At 63.6% G+C, this 23,964-nt stretch overlaps 2 protein-coding genes across 5 annotated transcripts in view; one reads left to right on the top strand and one right to left on the bottom strand.

The window, feature by feature from the left end:
• The window catches only part of DTX2 (deltex E3 ubiquitin ligase 2), a 34,083-nt gene extending 29,243 nt beyond the window's left edge, over nt 1-4,840 (bottom strand). For all 4 annotated transcript variants that reach the window (XM_083806135.1, XM_083806136.1, XM_083806137.1 and 1 more), the window contains exon 1: nt 4,704-4,840. The gene's annotated coding sequence lies outside the window, so the exon portion shown is untranslated. The remainder of the gene's footprint in view (nt 1-4,703) is intronic.
• On the top strand, nt 75-20,606 carry SSC4D (scavenger receptor cysteine rich family member with 4 domains; the record flags this gene model as incomplete). The annotated part of the gene is made up of 12 exons (XM_083806091.1): nt 75-305; nt 11,277-11,376; nt 13,628-13,660; nt 14,158-14,685; nt 14,892-14,963; nt 15,308-15,659; nt 16,221-16,258; nt 16,500-16,580; nt 16,852-16,929; nt 18,079-18,432; nt 18,957-19,034; nt 19,183-20,606. The coding sequence occupies 12 exons, from the start codon at nt 75-77 to the stop codon at nt 19,497-19,499; spliced, it is 2,262 nt and encodes a 753-aa protein (XP_083662217.1). The 3' UTR covers nt 19,500-20,606.
• Between the last annotated feature and the right edge of the window lie 3,358 nt (nt 20,607-23,964).

The raw sequence follows: 23,964 nt of genomic DNA, 5'->3' as shown, positions 1-23,964 counted from the left end.
CCAAATCCACCCCGCCCTGAACCCAAGCTACACAAGCCGTTTACGAGGGAAGCGAGCTCAGCCTTTCACGGAAGATGCTTACTGTGCATTTAGGAGAGCACAGAGGAGTGGATCAGCCTCAAAACTCTCTGGCCGAGGGCAAACGAGGTACCACCACCTACACCATGCCAGTGCTAGCAACTTCCTTTGCTAATCTGGAGCGAGAGCTCTTTGGAAAGACTCTGCTTCCGAACCCAGACACCAGAGCTGCTGCAGACCTGCCTAAAGCCAGCCCAAGGCTGCTGCTGATCCGTATCGATGTAGCTGTAAGCCCTGACCCGAGTTTGGATGCTCAGTAGCCAGGAGCCAAGGCGAGAGGCTGCCCTGCACCGCTGCCTGCCCGTGCTCGGAGCCCGTCCTGGCAGCCGCACGCTCCGAGCCCCGCCAGGAGCCCAGCGCTCGTGCACGGCCGTGCCTCGGTTACGCAAGCAGCTCCAGAAACTCTCTGTGCTGATCTGAACTCTGGGAACACAACGCCAGCTCCATCCCCGCTTCTGATGGGTTTTCATCCAGGTTCAGTCCCTTGGTTCCTCCTGTGCAGCACCACAGGTGCGCACAAAGCCAGGAGCCGCTCCTTTATGCAGAGCCCGAGAGCCTGCAAGGCACAGAAAGACAAACGTTAAGCTCCATCTGGGACAGGAGCAGACATGGAAGCACCGGGAGGAACAAAAGGCACAAGGAACAGCCTGCGCCACCGAGGGCGGTGATTCAGCAGGTCACCGAGACTGCAGCACACCTACCCGCAGCTTCTGGGGGCGGAAAACCAGGGTCAGCCCGCTCAACCCATTAAGGGATGATTTGGGGAAGAACAGAGGGAGGGGTGGGAGCCTTGAGACGTCCAGATAGAGACGCAGAGGACAGAGACTAAACCCTAACTAACGACTAACTAAACCCTAACGGCTAACCCTAACTCAGAGCGGGCACGGGATGCAGACACCAAAGACCACCACTACTCTTCGCCCCCGGGGGATATAAAAAAGCAGCCCCAAAGCCATCGCACGGTGTCACCCACCGCCACGGGGACGCTGGGCAGAATGGGGACACGCCTGTCCCGGTGCCTGGACGCCAGGCAGACCACTTGGAGCCCCCTGCGGCGGTGCTCGCGAGCGGCTGGGCACGAGAGGAGGAGCGTGAATGAAGGAAACTCATTGCGCTGTAAAAACCAAGTCACCTTCTCCCCCCTAAGGTCTCGCGCTGTTGACTGCTCGCTTCGGTCCTGCCAGCCGACGGGGAGCTACGAGCTTCCTTCCCGTCGCGCGGAGAAGCTGAGGTCCCCCAAGAGGCGGCTGGGCAGTGGGCGGCTTCCACTGGAGGAAGCCATCCGCACGGGGAACGACGGCCCTGCCGGATGGGGGAAGATCCCACGCTCCGCAGGAGCGTCCCATCCATCACGCTCGCGGGGCTCGCTGGCTTAAAAAAAGAAATAGGATAAAGAGAGCAAAGAACAGAGACGCCCACACGTCTGCATTTGTCGGAGGAAAGCAACGCTTTCCCCAGGAATTCGCTGCCGATTCGTCGGAGCCGCTCTGAGGTTTTCGCACCACACCCCCGGCTCGGCCGGGGCTGGGGAAGAACGGCTCGGGGTCACCGCACGAGTCCCCGCGCGCTGTGACCCATCCTTTTTTTTTTTTTTCTCTCCTCCTGTCGGTGCACCCCCCCGGCGCACGCAGAGGGTTATCTCGCCGCTCAGAGCGACGAATTTAAACTCGAGGTGTCAAAGCCGACACCTGCCTCCGCCCGTGCGGTCGATGGCGGGTTTCACACCGGCACATCCACGCGCCACCTGGAGCGGCGTGCGTCAGAGCGGGGCTCGGGGCTGCCTGTCCCGCCCGCCGCCCCGCGCCCCCAGGAGCTCCCTATTTACGAGGGGAGAAGGTCGCCAACGCCACTTTCCCCCAATGTTGTTGCCAAATGCTCATCTGCGGAGCCTACAGCCGCGAGCGGAGCGAGGTTTTTTTTTTTTTTTTGGGAGTCGGCAGCTTGTTTTCCTTCCTTCCTGAGGCACGGCTGCAGGAAATGGAGAAGAGAGGACAGCCACCGCGCAGAAGGGCACCGAAAGCCACCTCCCTCACGCCCCACCTTGTGCAGAGGAGGGGGCAGGTGCCACAAGTCCCTTCTCCTCCCCTGGGCAACGCTCTGAATCCGGGGCCACACAGGCAAACCCAACCCAAGCGAAGGCACCCGCCCGGCCGCGCGTGAGCCCTGACAGCCGCTTCTGAGCGCGCCGGGCTCCGACGCCCACTTCCCCGTCAGAAGGGCCAAATATTTCCTGTGCCGGGGCTGCTGGCACGCGGGAGGAGCCAGGGGCACTTCCCCGGGTGCCGCACGAGCTGCAGCTGCCCACAGCCACCGGGAAGGGGGGGGGGGACACGGACACAAGTCCTTCAGCTGGGGCAAACACCAGCGAGAAGAGGCCTCGAGGTGCATTTCCTTCCCCGCAACGCCAACTCGGCAAGACACAAGAATACTAAAAGCAGAGTCGCTGTACTTTTTTCTGTGCCCCCCCCCCGCCCCCCGGGGGGGGCTGCACTAAGGCAGAGGGGGCTCGGGGCGCTGTGCCAACGCAGCCCGGAGGCGGCTGGCAGGGCTGGGGCCGCGGCACGCAGCTGGCTTGCCTGGTGCCACATTTGGGGCGCTCGCAGCGGCCACCGCGTCCCCCTCTGACCCCGCTTGCCTGCTGCCCCAGCTCCTTCCTGGCGCAGTCCCGGGGGCACCAGCAGCCCTGGGGGCACCGCGTGCACGCACCGAGCCCCTCGGAGCAACACCTCCCGCGGGAAGGCAGAAGCCGCGGCAACTGCTAAGGGCGACGCCTGCTCAGCGAGCGCTCCTGGCTCCAGTTATAAATCCCACGGGATTTCTATTTAAGCCCCCAAACGAAACCAAAATCCGATAGCCGAAGACTTGAATAGCCCCGCCGACCGCCCCCTGCTTAGGAGGCGATTTGTACCCGGGCTCTGTTCGTTTTGAGCTGTAGCTCCGGCACAAACGCTGCAGCGCTTGCCCCCGAGGCTTCAGCTGGGGACTTCTCACCCAAGAGCGGGGTGCCTTTCAGCGTTCCCCACGGCTGAATTCGCTCCCTGTTCCTCGAGCCCCAGCCAAACACACTGAGAAAGGCAGAGGGGGAGCAGGTGAGGGCGAGGGGGATTAAAGCATCCGGGAGACAACTGTAATTCTCAATCCTCTGTCCTCAAACGGAAATTTATTTTGCTTTAAATGCAGGAGCTTAAAACTCACGAGCCTCAAACGATTTCTGAAAACCCCGAGTCCACTTGTAAGCTTCTGAACCGGAATTGCCAACGCTGCTAGAAACCGAAGCGATATGTGAGCGCGTGCCACAGTTGGAAAAAAGCCCTCGAGCTGGGCTGCGGTTGCAAAACGCATTTTAAAAGTCACCAGATTGGTAAAACCGACTTCACACGGGGAGGCAGCGGGGCCGAACGAGCCCGGGACCCCACAGTCCTGTGCCACCGTAACCCCAACAGGAGCCGGGGCAGCACCCCTGTGCCCCCCCCCACACGCACGCCCCCAGCACCAACACGACAGCCGGCAGCAAGCCGGGAGGGAGAGGGGAGGTCGCTGCCAAGACCCCGGCCACGCAGACGGACCCGACGGATGACCCCACGGATAACCGTGGTGCCTGGGTTAACAGCCGAACGCAGGGGAGAAGTAAAACCCGACCGCCCAAACCTGGACTCCGTCCGTCCAAAACAAGCTCCAGGAAAACCCCCTGGGCGAGGAACCACACTCGGCTCACCCCTCGCTCGCTCCAGCGACCTCCTGGGGTGCAGGGCAGGGGATCACGGATCACAGCGAGACTTTACTTGGGGCGGGGACACGATCCTGAGCTTCAGCCAGCACCCAGCACGCTCACCCACCGGTCTCACGGCCCGAAAGCCTGCCCGGTGCCTCCGCAGGGGGACGCCCCGGCGGCACAGCGCCCGCAGCACCCCGAGGCCGCCAGCTTCTCTCCGGCCCCGGTCGTGTCCCGGCAGGACGAGCACCACGCACCCGCCGGCGGGGCCTGGGCTGGCCTGGAGGGCTCCGGCTGGACACGGCAGGGCACGAAGGCAGCGGCGACCACCGGGACGGCTCAGGGCGCTCCCCCGGGCACCCAGCACCCTCCTGGGGGGGCGCCCAGCACCCTCCCGGGGGGGCACCCAGCACCCTCCCGGGGCACCCAGCACCCCCCCGGGGCACCCAGCACCCCCCCGGGGCACCGAGAGCCAAGGCAGCTGCCCCTCGCTGGGGCTCCCTCTCAGCCCCCCCGCCCCCAAACCAACCGAGCAAGCGGCGGGGGAAGCAGAAATGCGAATTAATGGGTCATTTTTGGAAAAAAAAAAAAATATAATATATGTTTTTTAAAAGGGACACGGCGCCAGGGCGGCTGTGGGGGAGCTGCTCCCCGCAGCCAACGAGGCGCTGCCCGGCCCGGCCCACCAAGGCCCCAGGGACACACGAGCGGCCTGGGCCCGGTCCCCCCGGCCCCAAACCCGGTCCCGGGCCGCACCGGGGGCTCGGGCCCAGCAACGGCGGGGCCCAGGGGAGCCGCCTGCCGGCCGGGCAGGGCTGGAGCCCCCTGCCCGCCTCCTGCCGCCGGCCCCGAGCCCGCTGAGGCCAGGACCGGGGCCGGGCCCGCCGCCTCCCCCCCCCCCCGCGCCCCTCACCGTGGCTCCCGGCGGCTCCCGGCGCTGCCGCTTCCCGGCCGGCGGCCCTGGCACTGCGCGTGCGCGGCGCGGGGCCCGCTGGGAGATGTAGTGCGGGGGCGGGGCGGGAGGCGGGGAGGGGAGGGGCCGTGGGGTGGGAGGGGGGAGAAAGGGGGGGGTGATAAGGGGGGGTGATGGGGGGGGGGTGATAAGGGGGGGGCGAGGAAATGGATAAGGGATTGATGCGAGGTGTGTGTGACATGGTGTGAGCATGATGGGTGTGTAAAATAGCGTTGGTATGGGGCAAGTGTGTAAAACTGTGTGTGATACGGGGGGGTGTAAAATAGCGTGTGCTATGGGGGTGTGTAAATTGGTGTGTGATATGGGGTGGTGTAAAATAGTTTGTTCTATGGGGGGGTGTTAAACGGCGTGTGCTATGGGGGGATGTGAATAAAATACTGTGCGTGATATGGGGGGGTGTGGTACAGGGCGCGTGTGTGTGTAAAATAGCATGGGATATGGTGTGTGTGTGTAAAATAGCGTGTGGTGTGAGCGTGGTGCAGTGTGAGCGTGTGAAATAGTGTGTGGTGCAGGGTGTGCACGACAGCGTGTGACGGGGTGTGCATGTGGTACAGGGTGAGCGTGCAAAATAGGGGGCGATGTGGGGGGTGATACGGTGTGCGTGTGTAAAATAGGGTGTGATGTGGTGTGAGTGTGTAAAATAGCCTGTGATGGGGGGGCGTGCATGTGTAAAATTGTGATGTGTGAGTGTGGTACAGGGTGAGAGTGATGAGTGTGAGTTTTTAAACCTGTGTGATACAGTGTGCGTGTGTGCTATGGTGTGTGTGTAAAATAGTGTGTGGTGTGTGTGTGTGATACAGTGTGTGCACGGTACGGGGTGAGAGGGTAAAGTAGTGTGTGACAATGGTGTGTGTGTGTGAGGTGGTGTGCGTAAAACAGTGTGTGACGTGTGTGTATAAAATAGTGTGTGATATGTGGGGTGTGCGGTACAGAATGGGTGCGTAAAATGGTGTGTGATGCGGTGTTGGGGGGGCTGATTGCAGATTAACTTCCCCGCAGGACGAGCCCGAAGTGAGGGGAGTCGGGGAGAAATTCCAGCCGTGTCGGCCTGCTGCGGGCTGCCGAGGAGCCGGGCCCTTCCCAAACCCTGCAGGCGCTGTGAGCGCTTCTCACTGCCACCTAGTGCTGCATGGCCCCCCTCAGCACCCCCGTCCCCTCAGCACCCCCGTCCCCTCAGCACCCCCGTCCCCTCAGCACCCCCGTCCCCTCAGCACCAGTATCCCCCCAGCACCGGGATGCTGGTGCAGGCCTGAGGCAGGCGGCACGCAGGCCATCCTGTGCCATTTCTGTGCCCCATGGGTTCGTGCACCAGGGGAGGCAGCACCCACCACCGTCTGCCTTCCCCGCACCCTATTTTAGGGCTCCGCTCCTGAATCCCCAATGCTGAATGGTCTGAGCTGTGCAGCCTGCGGGTGGAGTGCCGCGAGCTGTGACTGCCCAGCGCTACACCAGGAGCAGGCCGCTGTGCTCCGTGGGCTGGTGGATGCAGGTGGGAAGTCACCCGGCCCCCACGGCCACAGAGATAAGAGGTTGATATAGAAACGTGGAAAAGATCCTTTAAGGTCATCAAGTCCAACCATTGATGCTGGACCCTGTCCCTCAGTGCCCCGTCCACATGTCTCTTCAGTACTCTCCTGGCATGGGGATGCCATTGCTTCCCCGCGCAGCGTGACCGCCTTCTCCAGGAAGAAATTCTTCCTAATATCCAATCTAAACCTCCCCTGGTGCAACTTGAGGCCGTCTGGGACTAGATTCACATAGGGTCCTGCTGCCAGGGGCCCGATATCCTACCCAGAGAGGTAACCTCATGAGAGGGGACGCAGAACAGCGAGGGACTCATGTCTACTCCCACAGGCTGTAGCATGGACACCGGGATCACCCATGGGTGCTCCAGGGCACCTTTGTGGGTCTTGCCCTGCACTATGCAGGGAAAAGAGAAGAAGCTCTCGCCCTCGGTGCTGTCACCAGCGGAAACACATCCAGCGGTGTTCGGGCACCCCGATGGCACAGCAAAATGCTCGGATAGACAGCGGCCCAGCAGCCGCCCGCATTGAGCACCTTGCTGTGACCGCCCAGAAGGGACCCAGCTCCCCGTCTGCCACCCCTGAGGCCATCGGAGCCTGTCAGCGGGGCGTCCTTGGGCTGCTCCTTGTCTCCGAAGCGGGTTCCCCGGGCGAACAAAGGCCGTTTTGTGCAGGGCTGGGTTCCTCTCCCTCAGCTCCACCTCGCTGCAGCCCTGCGCCAGTGCCGAGGCTCCCCGGGGGCTGCAGCCTCCCTTCCTTCTGCTCTCCACAAATGTGTTAAAATTAAACACAACCGTCAGCTGGTGCACGGGCTGGCCAGAGATGCTCTCGTACTGGTTTCGCCTTCCTCCACGAAGGTGGGTGGAAGGGCTGCTTTCCTCTGGGGACAGCGAAGGGCTGCGGGGAGAGGGAGCAGGAGCAGCGGTGGATGGATTCCTACACCTCACAGAGCTCCTGGGTCGCTGGGACCAACGGGGTTTGGCTTCCCCCTCCCTAGGGAGCCCCCATCCCCGGCGGTGCCAGCAGCCCCCTATCCTGTGCAGGGAGACGGAGGGAGGCAGCAGGAGGAGAGGCGGCAGCAGGGCAGGGTGGGCAGGAGGGGTGCCGCGTCCCCTCTTCTTGAGCACCAGCAGGTCTCGCAGCCATCAGCCAGCTCGTGCTGTCCCTTCCTTCCCCATCCTGCTGGCGGCAAAGCCTCCTCCCAGCTGAATTGTCCCCAAAATGCAGATGACAGCAGGAAGCAAGCTCCTGAAAGCCGGCTGGTGCAGCTCAGCAAGCAGCAGGGGAAGCCTGCAGCTCATCAGCACCCAGCCCGTGGCTCACACCTCCCCGAGGAACAGACCGGCCCCAACCTTTTCTCCCCTCAGCCAAAATACACCTGGGGTTTGGCCAGCTCACTGCCAAGGGAAGCCTTTTTTCTCCCTGTAGCCCTGCAGATTTGTGAAAATCCTGGACAGAGCATCTTCAGGCTGCCCGAACGGAGGCTTTGCTTCGCGGTGGCCCCAGGCTGGATGCGGATCGCTTGTGACAGCGACCATCCATAGCCCGGGGCTCTGGCAGGCAGCCGGGGTGGCTGAAAGTTTTTCAAAGTTTGGGCGAAACAGACCAAAAAGGCACCTTTGAAACGAGCATTTATGAGCAGACTAATTATAACTTTGCCGCTGCTGGGGAATAAAAAGTCAATGCCTACCTGCTAATTACTGCAACACCAGAAGGAATATCGGCAGGTGGGTAATGGTGCAGTCACTGGTGGCTGTCGCTGCTTTGTGCCGAGGTGAAGCACAAACGTTTTGGGGCACGGGCTTCCTGCAGACCCACAAAGAAGGGCAGCGAGGCACCCGCTGCCTGCACTGAAAGCCGGGGCAGAAATCCTGCTGGTTGTGGCTTCAGCTTGTCCAAAGCCAAAGGCAGACCAGGGTCCCCAAATCACTGGGGGGGGTTAAGAATCCGCAAGAAAACCCAGCACGTTTTTGCGGTCCTTTTCAGTCGCCTTCAAGAGCGTTGAGACTTTCGATGGGCTTTTTCTTGCGGCAGCGATGGTTGAACAAGCTTCCATTTAAAATAACGCGGGATGCCCCCGTGGCCATCAGCTCCATCGGTCTCCAAGAAGAGCTGGGACCCACGGGTGTGCAGCGCTGTGAGGCTGGCCCTGGCTGGAAGCTCAGGGAGATGACCCAGACATGAAGCACCTGAGGGGGGGGGGGAAAGGTTTCCCCTGGATGGGAGACAGGGTAACGCCACCAACCCAAATCTGGTGATTTTTGGAGAGCCTGGAAAAACCTTCCTTGACTTCGCCCTTGGGAATGAGGAGCACAGGTGCCACCGAGGTCTTGTGCGGCGAGCACAGGCTGGGGGCCAGCAGGGGACCTGCTGGGGATGCCCAGGGACACACGGGGAGCGCTGCGGGTTTGGGACCGGTGTCTTGCCCGCACAAACAGGCCTGATACAGGCATTGCGGGGTGCCAGCAGGATTGGGACTGTGTCCTTGCTGCCTTCCCCGTGGTGGCATGAAGGCCTTGCTGCCTTCTCCAAAATGGGGCAGGAAAGCGGGGAGGGGGAAGCGGCGAGCCCAGATGCCCTCCGCCCGCTCCTGGAGGCGCTCAGCTGGCTCCCAGCGCCAGCCTGAAACCCGAGCCAGTCCCACCCCATCCCGCCTCGCTCATCGTCCCCTCTTCCTCTCCTCTCTCTGCTTTTTCTCGTCCTCCTCTTCCTCTCCTCCCTCCTCATCCTCCCTCCCCGGGCCGTCTCCCCCAGGAGGGGATGGGCAGCCCCACAATGGGACGACGTGGGCACCTTCCGACCCCACAACCGTGAACCTTCCTCTGCCAGCAGCAGCATCCGACCCCAGGGTGGCACAGGATGACAGGCTGGAGCTGCTCTGTCGATGGACGAGATTCTTTTTCTCTTCCTTCTTTTTATTTTTCCGTCATTTTCTAAAAAAATTTGCACCTGCCCCCGCGCTGAAAGAAAAGCTTCCTGCCTTATCCCCGCTGCCTCCTGCCTGGGATAAGAGGCAACATTCATTTCATCAATTATTTTTTCTTTTTGTTAACTAACCAGCCAGCAATTTTCTTGACTTCAGAAGAGAATCTTTATTTCTGGGATTTAATATATCCCTTTTTACACTGCAAAGAAAATATCGAACAGGTATGTGGATTGATGACACTACTTTTGGAAGAGGGTTGGTCCAGCAGCAAATGTGTCTCATCTGGTCCGAAGGAAGGAGTTTTTGTGGTTTATTTGCTGGGATCTGCAGGGAAAGTGGGGATTTACCTTGATGGGGACAGCTGGGGCTGCGGCTCGCATTTCGGTGGTTAATGCCTGCCAGGGCACGGGGGTAGCTGGAGCAGGAGGAAGGCTGGATATGGGATGGATGCGGGGTGGATACGAAGTGGATGCAGGATGCATGCGGGATGGATGTGGGATGGGTTCAAGGTGGATGCAGGATGGATGAGGGATGGATGTGGGATGGGATGCAGGATGCATGCGGGATGGATGTGGGATGGGTTCAAGGTGGATGCAGGATGCATGCGGGATGGATGTGGGATGGGTATGGGGTGGATGCGGGGTGGATGTGGGGTGGGTATGGGGTGGATGTGGGATGGGTATGAGGTGGATGCTTGCCCACAGCAGGGCTGGTGCAGGCGGCATGCCGAGGGGCTGCTGGCCCACGGCAGCGTGCCGGCTGTCTTTCAGCCCCTCTCTGCCGCAGAGCAGGGAGGGCCGGCAGGACAAAAGGCGACATTCTTCAGAGCGGCATAAGCATGAATGGAGTATTGAGAAATGCGACGTTAGGGTCTAGATTGATTTCCGTGCCCCGTAACTGAGCCGTTGGCGTGCTGGCGGGTCTCCTCCGAGCGCTGGGTCGGCAGCAGCCCCACGGCAGGAGCAGGGGTGTGTATGGGGCTGCACCCTACGTGGAAGGTCCATCCTGCACCCGTGGGAAGGTGCTGAGTCCCCATTTTTGGCCATCAGCAGAAGTGGCAGTAGCAGCACCCATTGCTCCAAGAAGCCCCGTCCAAGCTGCAGAGTCTAATTTTAGGCCTTCAGCTATCCAAGATTTACAGCCTGGCTTTACAGCCACCGTGAAATAGTGTCCTCAGGATGGCACCCCTCCGCCAGGCCCCGGCAGTGCTGTCCCTGTCCCCGTCCCCATGGTGAGAGCCTGGTGCTGGGGACGTGCTGGGTGCGGGGTGTCCCTGCCAGTGCGCACCCAACAGAGCTAACGTTCACCTTTTCTACAGCAGCTTTTGAACCGAGCAGCAAACGGAGGGGGAATTGTGTCTCTTTAATAAGAGGAGAGCACCGAGGGAGGGAGAGGAGCTGCGCGATGGAGAGGGCTGAGCATGGATGTAGCCAGCCCGATAATTCGGGGAGGGTTTCTCACCAACTGCATGGTGGGAGCCTGGCGCAGCCTTGGAGGCTTTTTGCTGGGTTTCCTGCTCTTGTGAATTCTTCAGCCCCGGAGGAGCAATGCCAGGAGCCTCCCCAAAAGAGGGCTGTGACTTGCTGGGGTGGCATGAAGCACCTTCACTTCCCAGAAGGGGGCTGCGTGGCGTGCTGGAGTGCCACGTCGATGCGGTGGTTTAGGAATTACCCATGCGGATGGGGAGCCTGTTTCCACCTCTTCCAGCGCTTAATTTAATGTGTGCCTCATGCGGCACGCTGTATGCGGTGGGTGTGTGCTGCGGAGTCTGCCTGTAACCTCCTGCAGAGGACAGAGAAGGACGAACTCCACGGGGGTGCACAGAAGGTGCACCTGGGGCGGTGGCACCACGGCACAGCCCGGCGGGCAGGATTCTGCCCCGCTGCACGGTGCCAGGGCAGCAGCCCTCAGGGTCCTGAGCTTTGGTTTTGAGGATACAAGGTGCCCCTGAAGCCACACAGAACACCTTGTTCTCAGCAAAAGCCAGCCCGAGCCCTGATTTTGATGCGATTGCTGCCCCAGCCGCCCCCCGCCACCGCTAACGCTGGTGTCTGCATGTCCCAGGGGCAGCAGGAACCTCGAGTGGAGATGAGCCCTGGCCCGTGCCCGGTGTGCGGGGCGCTGCCTGCCTCCCTGCTCCTGCTCCTCCTCCTCGGCCCCACAGGTGAGCTCTGGCTGGGCACGGTGGGACTGGGGGGCTCGGGCACCGAGGTCTTCCTCCTGGCTTGCCGCGGCAGGCAGATCGTCTTCGTGCGGAGAGTGTCACCATGTCCCTGGTGGCACTGAAGGAGGGAGCGAGCTTGGCTCTTATCTCCCACCACGGACTATGTGTGATAGCAAGCCCAAGACCGTCCGGTGGCTGGAGCAGGACACTGCCAGCATCCCCGGGACATCCCCACGGAGGTGTTGGGGGCTGAGCACGCAGCCCAGGGCACAGGCTGGGCTCCTGGCGGGTGCTCACAGCAGGGGTATTGCTGCTTTCGCTCTCCTTCGTGCTGATGGGAAGCATTTCAGTCGAAACTGGTGAAAGCGATTCCTGCTCCTGGATGAGCAGGCCCACACCAGAGCTTCAGCAACACAATTATTCCAGTTTGACAAAAAGCCAAACCACGCCAGTGCCGTGCTGGTGCGGTGGCACCGTGCTCTGTGACACCAACCCCTCCACGCTGCCCTGCTCCTCTTCATGAGTGGGCGCAGCAAAGTCACTAACGAAGGGCGATGTGTCCTCCTGGTTGGTGGTTTTGTTTAGAAATGTGCCCTGAGAGGGGCTGTGTTTACACAGCTCCTTCTTCTTTCTTTTATTTTTTACTTTTTTTGGCTCTGTGAGGCTGCATCAGAGAGAGCTGGAAGCTGTGTCTGGTCCCCAGGAACACCGGTTTCCTCATTAGCGTGGACACACCGCGCGCGTTTTTTCAGGCCTCCCTTGACTTTGCTGGAGGATGCTCTTAAATGAATGCTTCAGAGCTTTGATCCCGATGGATGGGAGATGAACATGGAATATTTAACAAAGCCATTCTCACCCGCTGCTTGGAATAGGTGGCGAAAACCCACCCGAGCCAGGATCAATCACTCCTAAAAACCCCGGCACCTCCACCCACCCTTTGGCATCTCCCCCCCAGCCTTTCCTCCCAGGTGCCGAGACGCTGCCGCAGCGCCTTGCTGTCATCTGGGGGGCCTCCAGCTCCCCCCTTGGCACCCCTCCTGTGCAGCACCCACACAGGGGGGCACCCTTGGGACACGGCAAGCGCCCGGTGCTGGGTGCAGGCAGGCCAGCATCAAGCACCCCCAAAGCAGGCTCTTGGCCAGAAAACGGTGAGAGAAATGTGCTAAATGCTGCTGCAGCGACCCAAAAGAAAGCCCTAGGTACCGTGTGGTGCTGCCCACGTTCCAGAAAAGCATTTCTGTTTAATTGGGCAGACAAACGAAGGGTCCCCCCGCTCCATCCCCAGCCTGGCAGAGCTCCTTGCAGGCTGGGGGGGGGCGTTGGTGCGACAGCCCCTTGCTGGAGGCCTGGCAGCATCCCTCCGGGCTCCTGTCTCCTGAAGGGATCGGTTACCAGCAGGCGAGCCCCTGCTGTGTGCTCCTCCCTGCCCACCCCATCAAACGTGCCCCATCTCCTGCCCTGGCACCCGCCAAGGGTCCTAAGGGTCCCTGCGTTTTGGGGCCGCATCCTGAGTTTTCCCTGGTGGGGGTGCTGCAGCAGGTGGGGGTTTCCCAGGTGCCTGCACCACTGCGAGGTGGAAGACGCGGTTGCAAGAGGCAGATCCGCATGGACCTGCCGTGCCCTGCAGCAGCAGCACCCTGCAGCTCGCCCGGCTTCGGGGCCACCCTTGGCGTGGCTTCATCCCATCAGCTGTGTCGGTACACGCACAGAGACACACAGCTTGCAAAATGCTGACTGCATTGTGAAAAAAAAAATTAATAGATTACAATGCATAGAGAGGTGCCCAGCGCAGCGTTTTCCATCAGGAAATCACCAGCAGGCTCCCCGTGGCGGCAGGCAGGACCATTTCCCCGGGGGCTGCTGCCGTCGCTCGCCGTGCCCATAAAGCAAAGCTGCTGGCAGCGAGACAACGCGGGGAGCGGGGAGGAGAGGCAGCAGTGAAAGGCTCCTTCTGTCTGGAAGCTAGCAGCTCCCGGGCGCGCGCCAGGAGAGCAGCTTGGTTTCATTAGGCTGCTAACAGCCACCCTTGGCACCTCTCTGCCGAGCTCCATCCAAGGGTTTCGGGGAGCTGCGGGGACCCGGGGGAGCCGAGAGCGAGGGCGGTGGCGGGCGAGACGCAGGGGGCTGGAGCTGCCAGCTCCTCTGGAGCAGAGCTGAAATAATTCCCAGCACGTGCAGCTGGTCCCAGCCCTGCTCCCTCCATCCCCGTGCGTTTATCCGGGGAGTCCTGATCCTGCCTTCTCTGTTTCAGGCACCTCCGAGCCTGCCCCGCTGCCGTTCCCAGGTGAGGTCCTTCTCTGCGAGCCGCTTTTCTCCAGGTTTTGCAGCTGAAAAAAAAAATATATATGCGGTTTTGTTACAAATGGGGCTGCAGATAGGCGGCATGTTGGTTTGGAACAAAGAGCGGCAGCAGAAAGCTAAACTTCTTTCACGGAGAGGAAATAGGGATCCTTTATTAGCCCCGCGCTGCTTGTTATCGGGCGAGGAAATCCTGCCAGCCCCTGCCGGCTGCCCGTCCCCGTGTCACTCCCCGTGCCCCCGTCAATAAGTCCCTCGAGGGCAGCTCACACACGCGCTCCCCGCTGCCAGCAGCGCGGGGAAGCGTTTCCCTGCCGCCAGTTCCCACTGGGGACCGACTGCGGCCGCGTTCGCCGAGACGAGCAGCGACCTGCTAATTGCGCCTCGTCACCCGAGCCGTGCGGTGGCACACGGCTGGGTTGTTCCTGGGCTGCCAGCAGCCAGGAGGACGGGTGATATTGCACCTCGTGTGATCAAAAAAAGGTGCAGGGGTGCCTGTGTCCCCGCCACCGAGCTCGGTAGGTGTTAGTAATGGGGTTGGCACGCTAGCGGCTGGCCCACGCTGTAGCCAAGAGTCACCCATTCGATCCAAGGAGCAGCGATTCGGGGCAGAATGGGCCCAAAACCTCCGTAACGGAGACATTTCTGGGTGTCTGCTGCCTCCTGGCCAGCCCGCTGAGCACCTCGCTGTGCCCGTCCTCGCAGAGCTGCGCCTGGCCAACGGGCCCGGCCGCTGCCAGGGCCGCCTGGAGATCCTCCACAACGGCTCGTGGGGCACGGTGTGCGACGACGACTGGGACATCGTGGACGCCAACGTGGTGTGCCGCCAGCTGGGCTGCGGCCACGCCATCGCCCTGCCGGCGCCCATGACCTTCGGGCAGGGCAGCGGGCCCATCTTCTTGGACAACGTGGACTGCAAGGGCCGGGAGGCGGCGCTGAGCGAGTGCTGGAGCCACGGCTGGGGCATCCACAACTGCTACCACTACGAGGACGTGGGCGTCGTGTGTAATGGTAACGGGGCTCGGTTCCTCCGGGGCGAGGGGTGCGCGGGGGGCTTGTGGCTCCACGGACCTCCCGAAGGAGCCCTGGGGTCGTGTCTCAGAACTTGTTTCTCCGAGGTTGGGTCAACAGAGCCTCCGCATCCTTCCTGCGACCCTTTTCTTGGCCCCGGTCACCTCCCTGGCAGGAACTGAGGCCGTCTCTCATTCCCTCTCCAGAGCTCTTGCCCACGCCAGCAAGCGAAGGACCGACCAGCAGGACTGCCACGGCCTCGGGGCACAGTGGGGAAGGTGAGGGGCTGGGAGCCCGTCCCGGCTGGGGGCTCTCTGAGGGGCGAGCAGAGCAGCAGCACCACCACCCACCACCACCCACCACCACCCACCACCACCACAGCCCTTCCCCTCCACGCAGCCACCCCGCTGGGTTGCCCAAGAGGAGCAGACCCCCAGCAGCTCCACCTTTGGGGCCAAATCCTGTTCCAGCACTTCGCGCAGGATCCCATCAGTCGCGCTGCCCCAAAGCAGAGCCCCTGCCGCCCGCTCAGGTGGTTTCTTCCCCACCAGAGCCCAGCTCTGTGGGTCGGTGGCCTCGAGGGGACAGCGAGACGCTTGTCCCCCGTGCTGTCACCCTCCAGGCGACGGCAGCATCCGGCTGGTGAGCGGGGCGGACGCCTGCCAGGGCCGGGTGGAGATCTTCTACGGCGGGAGCTGGGGCACGGTGTGCGACGACGACTGGGGCCTGAGCGACGCCGGCGTGGTCTGCAAGCAGCTGGGCTGCGGCCGAGCCCTGGAGTCCAAGAGCAACGCCTATTTCGGCTACGGCACGGGGCGCATCCTGCTGGACAACGTCAACTGCGAGGGCAGCGAGCCCGTCCTCTCCGCCTGCTACAGCCTCGGCTGGGGCATCCACAACTGCGGCCACCACGAGGATGCCGGGGTCATCTGCGCGGGTAATCGGGGGAGAGTTGGGCATCTGTGGGGGGAATAGCCCCGATGCGCCCACGGGGCTGCTGGAGCATCCTTCTCCTCTCCTGGGGCTCGGGATGGGGCCCGAACCCAGCTCCGGGATGGGACAGCAGAAATCATCTCCCTGCCCTCGCTGCGGGGCCAGGAAGGGAGGGAAGGAGCGGTGCCAGCGCCGGGGGCGCTGCCAGGCTCGCCCCCCGCCCCTCTCCCGTCGCCCAGCCCCACCATTATCTGCTGATTGCCATTCATAACGTTAATAAGCCCCTTGAATTCCCTCGTTATCGTGGCTAATGACTGGAGCAGGAAGCGCCGCCGCTTTCCTGCTATTAGACAACAATTGGGCTGATGGGGGGAAAGGGGAAATTTTCTCAGGGTGTCCCTTTGCCCCTCAAACACGGGCCACGTGGGGGCCAGGTGGCAGCGCTCGGAGCCCGTCAGGTGGGGCAGGACCTCGAGGAACCCGGCTTTGGAGCTGGTGGTGGGGCTGGCTGCACGCTGCCTGCCCCCGCCGTGCTCCCCGCTGCTCCTTACTCTGCTCATATTTGAATATTTTGTGTGTCGAGGCTCAGAAATGTCCTGCAGCACTTCTACGGGGCTTGGAGAAGCTCCATCTCCAGCATGTGGGAAGTGGGGACGGAAGAAGTCTATCTCCAACTCCATTTCCATCTCCTTCTTCATCTGTCATCTCCATCATCTCCATCTCCATCATTTCCATCTCCATCACCTCCATCATCTCCACCTCCACCATCTCCTTCCATCCTTTCCATCCTCACACCCTTGCACCACTCTGCTCTGCATCCCAGGCCAGCTGCTCTGCAGCTTCTCCCCGCTTGTCCCCTCTGTCCCTCTGTGTCCCTGCAGGGCTGGACACGTCCACCATCACGTCCTTCACCACCTCGGTGGCCCTGGACTACCAGGAGACGCTCACTGCCACAGCCACAGGTATGGGGTCAGCAGCCACCAGTGCCATGGCGGGGTGGGGGGCTCCAGGGGCTGGTGGCTCCCTGGGCTGTCCCTGCCCAGGGGACAGGGGACCCAGGCGCATCTTGGTGAGGTTTTGGGGCTCCCCTGGGTGACCTTCCCCACGGCACATCCCCGGGAACCTCTTGCCGGCCCCTCAAGTGACTTTGCCATGGGGTCACTGTGGTGCTGGGGGGCAGCAGGAGCCGGGGCCGGACCCCCCGGTGTCCCCATGTCCCTGTCCTTGTCTCAGCGGTGACAGACGGCCATGAGCAGCCCATGCTGGTGACCGAGGTGGCCACGACCGCGCTCCTCACCTCCCAGATGGAAAGTAAGCGTGCGGCCGCCGCCGGTGCCGCACGGGGTCTGGTGCGGCCCCCACCCCGAGGTGCCCCTGCCCCAGCCCTGGGAACATGACCCCGTAACCCCAGGGCTCGACCCATACGCCAGGGGCACCCCAGGGCTCACTCCGTGCTGCCGGGGGCTGCCCCATGTCCCCAGGGGTTCACGCCCCTGCCCCCCCAGATTCATCCCATGTCCCCAGGGGTTTCCCGATGACCGCAGTGTGCACCGCTGCCACCAGGGCGTCACCCCATCTCCCCAGGGGGCTCCCCTGATGTCCTCAGGGCCCACCCCCATCCTTCCATGGTGATCACCCCATACCCACAGAGCTACCTCCTACACCCCTGGGGGCTCCCCCCACCTCCCCAAGTCTCCCCCCATCTCCCCATGCCCCCGACATCCTTCCATGGTGTTCACCCCATATCCACAGGGCTCTCCCCATGCCCCCCCCCCCATCCTCCCATGCTGTTCCCCCCATCTCCCTCTGCCCCCCCATTTCCCCATGCCCCCCCCAATCCTCCCATGCCGTTCTCCCCATCTCCCCAGGGGCTCCCCCCATCCTCCCATGCTGTCCCCCCCATCTCCCCACGCCCCCCCCCAATCTCCCCACGGCCCCCCCATCTCCCCACGGCCCCCCCATCTCCCCACACCCCCCCCATCCTCCCATACTGTCCCCCCCCATCTCCCCATGGCCCCCCCAATCTCCACGCCCCCCCATCTCCCCACGCCCCCCCCATCTCCCCACGCCCCCCCATCCTCCCATACTGTCCCCCCCCATCTCCCCACGCCCCTCCATCTCCCCACGGCCCCCCCATCTCCCCACGCCCCCCCATCCTCCCATACTGTCCCCCCCATCTCCCCACGCCCCCCCATCTCCCCACGCCCCCCCATCTCCCTACGCCCCCCCCCATCCTCCCATACTGTCCCCCTCCATCTCCCCACGGCCCCCCCACCTCCCCACGCCCCCCCATGCTCCCATACTGTCCCCCACATCTCCCCACGCCCCCCCATCTCCCCACCCCCCCACCTCCCCACGCCCCCCCCATCTCCCCATGCCCCCCCCATCCTCCCATACTGTCCCCCCCATCTCCCTACGCCCCCCCCCCACCCCCCCATCCCCCCACCCCCCACCCTTTAGGGTCCCCCCCCCCCCCGTGGCTGTGCCGGCGCCCACCCGCAGGTGGCGGCGTGCGGCTGGCGAACGGCAACGGGAGCTGCCGCGGGCGGGTGGAGGTGCGGCACGGCGGCACCTGGGGCACCGTCTGCGACGACGACTGGGACTTCCCCGACGCGCAGGTGGTGTGCCGGCAGCTGGGCTGCGGCCACGCCATCTCCGCCACCGTCCTCGGCTTCTTCGGCTTCGGCAGCGGGCCCGTGCTGCTGGACAACGTGGGGTGCGCCGGCGGCGAGGCGCGGCTGGCCGACTGCTTCCACCTGGGCTGGGGGCAGCACAACTGCGGGCACCACGAGGACGCCGGCGTCGTCTGTCGAGGCGGGTGGCGAGCGGGCGTCGGACGGGGCGGCGGTGGGAGAGGCCGCGGCGAGGGCAGGGATGCTCGTTCGGGCGGGGGGAGACGGGGTTCGGGGTACCCCGGTCGGGCACCGGCACGCCGAGGTCCCCAGGGAGGTGGTCGCGGCACCCAGGCTGCGGGTTTGGGGGTGTTTGGACGACGGTCTCAGACACGCGGTGCGGTTTTTGGGAGGCCCGGCGCTGAGCCGGGTGATGGACTTGACCCCGGTGGGTCCCTGCCGATTTGGGATGTCCTGCGGTCCCATGGTTCGGGGAGGACGGCAGCAGCGGGATGCTGGCAGGGGGCGGCCAAAGCGTGGGTGCCACCTCTGCTCCCGTGGGTGCTCCCTGCTCCTGCGGCTACAAGCACAGGGACCACATTTCCATGCTACGTCACCTGTCCCCAGCTCCTGTCCCCTGCCAGCCGCTGCCAGGGGACTCTGAGCTGGCCCCAAAAAGCCCGGGCATCCCCCGAACTGCCCTTCCCACCCCTTCCCCTGTTCCAGGTGCTGACGACTCAGGAGACCATTCCCAAGAAGCCACCGTTGCAGCCACCACGCCAGCCCCGACCCACCCGGAGGACGGTAGGTGCCCTGTGGTCCCCGGGGGGATGGATGCCATCCTCCGGAGGTCCTTGGGACGGAGGCTGGGAGAAGCGAGGCTTGTTTTGGGGACGAGCCCCATCTCCCCCACCCGACGGGGAGCCACCCCACCCCGACGTCCTCCCCGCAGGCTCCCTGCGCCTGGTGAACGGCAGCCACCGGTGCGAGGGGCGCGTGGAGATGTTCCACCTGTCCCAGTGGGGCACGGTGTGCGACGACGCCTGGGACCTGCGGGACGCCGAGGTGGTGTGCCGGCAGCTGGGCTGCGGGCGCGCCGTGGCGGCGCTGGGGGAAGCTCCCTACGGCCGGGGCGCCGGCTACATCTTCCTCGACAACCTCAAGTGCAAGGGCAGCGAGCCCTCGCTGCTGCGCTGCTCCCACATCCGCTGGGACGTCCACAACTGCGACCACTCGGAGGACGCCGGCGCCGTCTGCAGCCTCCTATGACCGGCCGCCCGCGGGGACCCTCGCGCGGGTACGGCGGGGAGGGGGCTCGGGGTTCAGGAGCTGGGGAGGGTTGGGGGGCTCCGTGGGGATTTTTAATGCAGCAGGGTGTAAATCAGGCGGGCGGGAGCTGATGCCAAGCACGCTCAAACGAGACACGAGGTGTGTTTCGAGCCCAGTTTCCCAGGGAAATGAGGTTGGGCAATCACGCTGGCTGCGCGTGGACATGTGCCTCGCCGGCTCGTGAACCCGCCGGCTGGCTTCACCCGAGCTGGGCAGAAGGGGAGAGGTCTCCAAGGTGATGCGTTCCCATTTAATTCTTTAAAATAGACAGCGGGGGGAGGGAGAGGCCTCTACAGGGGGGGAAACCTAACCAGCTCAACACCATATGAGCCACCAGAGAATCCACCAGCAAGCACTGCTGGACGCCAGCCTTTGAGAGCAGAATTTGTGTCCCGGCACCACCTGCTAGCATGCGTGGGGCCAGGCAGCGGTGGCTCCTGGTGGCCGGTGTCCCCAGCTTGGACACAGCCACCTCCCTGCCTCTACGTCCCCTCTCGTCCCTCGGGGCGCTGCCTGGGGCTCCCTCGGGCGTTTGGGGTCAGCGCTGGGTTTCCTCGGCTCCTAAAGTCTTGGCTGAAGCTTCTCCCCCCCCCGTAAAACTGCCCATTGGAAAGCAAAACGAAACACAAAAGCAAATAAAAAAAAATCGGTTTTGGTGTGAAATCTGGTTGGTTTCAGCCATTTTGTTTAAGAGATGAGGGGAGCAAAATGGATTTTCTGCTGTGAAATTGGCTCGGGATTGTACCTGGGAAACGTAACCCAGGGCTGAACTCCATCCAGAACATTCCAGCTGCTCTGCAGCGAGGTGCTGCCGTTCTTCCCTTTGCTTTGCAGCCCCCCGTTAACCCACGGACGAGGTTTCTCTCCCCGTGCCGCCAGGAGAAATACCAAGAAACCTCCCAAATTCTCACACAGGGCCACATCCCGCGGCTGCCCCCTAACTTCCCCCAGTGCCCACGTCGTCTCCTCTCCTCCTGCTCCTCTCCCGAGCGCAACCACAAAAAGCTGGGGAGCAGGGCGAGACGGGGCTCCCTGCAGCCTCCCTGTGTCCCCATGTCCCCATGTCCCCATGTCCCCATGCCCGCTGCCACCCAGACCCCCTGCACGGCGGTGGCGCCCAGCAGCACAGCCCCTTTGTCCCTGCAGAGCACGGGGACGCACCGGGCACCATTTCCACCAGAAAGCAGAGAAAATCTACTCGTCAGGTCTGTGTAGGGCATGCGAAGGTGTTTATGGTGTGCCACGACTGCTGCGTAACGCAGGGGGTGCCGGGGTCCCCCTCCTCCCCACTCGGTCCCGTGTTTGTACAATTCTTTTGTTAATAACAGATTGCGCACATTCCCATTTTTTTCCACTTTTCTTACGTGTTTTTTTTGGGGGGTTGTTCTGTGAATAAATAAAATCCCTTTTCGAGTGAGCGCTTGCCTCTCTGCAACTCCTCCGAGACTCGGCGAAAGCGAACGGGCTCGGGACAGGCGATGCCCCCGCGCCACGCGAGGGGGGCTCGGGTTTGGCCGTGTGAGGTCGGCACAAACCCCACCCCTGCGCACAGCACCTCACACCGAGCTGGGAACCAAGCTCGGACCCTCCTGGGCTCAGGGGAGGGATTTGGGGTCTGGCTCTGCTCCCCGCTGGCTTTGGCAGCCCCGGAGGCTGCGGGGTTGCTGCTGAAGCGGGCGGGTTGCTGCTGTGCAGCTGGACGGGCTCCGCAGTGCTGACGGCAGTAAATCGGTGCTGCGCGCTGACGCCGGGGGAGCAGCTGGGCAGAGCGGCCGTGCCGGGAGCTGCTGGGGCCGCAGGCTTCTGCAGGGGGCTGGGGGCGGGCAGGGGGGGGCTCTGGGCTCAGGCTCCAGCCCCCAGCTCGATTCCACAAGGGTTTTCTGCACCCAGCCCACCAGCGTCCCACGGCGGTGGCCCCAGCCGTGACACGGCCGCTGGATCTCCGCTGCCATCAGTCCCAAAACTGCTCCCAGCCTCCTGCAGGTGCCCTCGGGTGCCTCTCGTCCCCTCCCCGGCACGCTGCTCTGGGTCCGGGGGGAAACTGAGGCGCGGAAGCGACCCCCAGCAAAGCCATCGCGGCACAGCCGGGCGCGGGCTCTGGGTGCCCTGATCCTGGCAGGACGCAGGAGCAGGGTGCGCGAAACCCTTCCCGCGTCCCCGCTGCCCACCCTGCTCCATCCCCTCTCCTCCTGCGTCCCTTCCCTGCTGTCACCCGCTCCCAGGACAGGCGGGGAGGAGGCTGGAGGCCAGGAGGCCACGGGGACCGCGGGGTGCCGAGGGCTCTCCTCTTTTCGCACTGCATCAGCTGCTTCCCCCGCCTCGGCCGGAGCAGCTGCGGCCCCGCACGGGTCGATGCCATCGATTAGTTCCTGCCTCCGTCCCCAGAGAGGGGATGGCGCGGAGGCCGGGGAGAGAGAATGAATATTTCACAAGGTCCGGGCAAAAGCCGGGGTTATTTTGGGGCCTGGATTTATGGCCTATTAGGAATAAGGAATGAGTCTGTGCTGGGGAGAGGAGACCCATTAATCCAGGCGGAGGGAGCACAAATGAGCAAGGGGAAATGGAGGAGGCTGTAATTATTTCACCGTGTTCCAGAACAATAACTCGGTCCGGCCGGCCCGGGAGCGCTGGGAACTGGGGCACGGGCACCCCGAGAGCCCTGTGAGCCCCAGGGGGGGAAGCTGCCCCAGCAGGGACCCGGGCTCGCTATGTGCTGTGGGGCAGGGGTGCCGAGCTGGGATTTTATCCCCATCATCAGTCCGGGGCACTCGGGGTGGACGGGGGTCCCATTTGGGGACCAGCACGAGACCATTTTTCCTGGTGGGGTGGAGGATGTGCTGCTGGCGGGGTCACCTCACCGCGATTTGGGCTAGGTGCGTGGTGCAAGGCTGCTACCCCCCAATAGCCCCCGTGCCCCTTTAGGGCAATCCCACACGTCCCTATAACCACAGGAGCCGGGCACGGCCAGGGGCGAGTCCCTGCAGGGCCCCCACCGTGCTCAGCACCACCTGGGTGACCTTGGGCTCTGCTCCCAGCCCTCCGCGCCTCCGCCCCGCAGCCCTCCCGCCTGCCTCAGTTTCCCCAGGATCATCCCTGCCCACCCCGTTCCCTGCTGCGGGGGGCCCCTGGGGACAAGGGGACCGTGCTGGGGGGGCTCCTGGGGACAAGGGGACCCGGGCAGGGGGGGGCTGCAGGATGCGGCCGCCGCCACCGCCGTGCTGCTGGCCGGGCCTCCCGCCCGCGCTGCGTCCTCCTTCCCCGCGCCTCCCGTGTCTCACGGTGACGTCAGCCCGGCGGAGCCAGCAGCTATTTCGGGATCTGCAAAGTCACTGGTGCAATTAGTCCGCTGGCCAAGGCACACAGCGCTGGGGGGGCCGCAGGGCCGGCTGCCCCCACTGCGCCGGGGGGTGGTCTGCACGGCCGCAGCCCTTGGGTGCCCGGAGGTCAGAGCCTCTCCTCGTCCCTGCAGGCCCAAGGGCTCCCTGCCGCGGCTGCAGATCCTCCCATCTATCATCTCCTCTCCCGTGGGTTGTGGGATTTAATTTTTTTTTCCTTCCCCCCCCCCCCCACTCCCTTCCCACCCGTTCCCCTGGCGGGAGCCACCCCACGTGGGCTGCCGAGCGCTGGCGACATCCAGCCCGCGGCCGCCCCGCAGCCTGCGCCGGCATCGCCTTCCTCCGGGGAGAGGCACGGGAGCAGTGAGCTGGTGGCAACGTGGGGACGTGTCCCCCCCAGGACGATGTCCTGGCACAGCCTGAGGGCAGGGGGCTGCGGCTGGGAGGGGACCGGGGGGGGTCTGGGCTCTGCCTCCAGCTGCGGTGGGGTTTGGGGGCTGGCACCGGCCCCAAATTCCCCCTCCCGGTGCTCCCCATGTGTTGCAGGGGTCCTGTGCCTTGTTTCAGCTGATTTAGGGTGGTGGAGTGATTTAGTGGGGGGGGGGCTGATTTAGGGTGGGGGGATGATTTAGGACAGGGGGCTGATTTAGGGTGGTGGGCACCCCCCTCCCGCGCAGGATCGGCCCCTTCGGAGCTCCATCTCCCCCGCTACCGCGGCTCCAAGGGGCTGTCCTTGTCCCCAGTGGGCTGTCCCCTTTTGTCACCTTCATTAGGGACACCCGCAAGGCTCCCTGCGGGTGACAGCTGCTGTCAGGGTCAGGCCGGGCGCTCGCCTCTGCCTTGTGCTTTGTCCTGGGGACGTGCCACGTGCTGCTGTCACGGCGGAGGGACGCCCATCCCCGGCACACAGCACAATGAGTGAGCAGCTCCTGCCCTGCGAGGGGCTCCGTGCTTGGGGACACGGGGACATTTGGGGTGCTCGGCCCTTCTCCACCGGGCTGGGTGCTTTTTCCAGCCGCCCCCCTGCCGGGTGACAGCAAGAGGGGGCACGCACATTGGTGCTGTGAGAA

The sequence above is a fragment of the Anser anser genome (genome assembly GCF_964211835.1).
Source record: "Anser anser genome assembly, chromosome: 20".
Taxonomy (NCBI): Eukaryota; Metazoa; Chordata; class Aves; order Anseriformes; family Anatidae; genus Anser; species Anser anser.
This window is presented reverse-complemented; position numbering and strand designations above follow the sequence as displayed.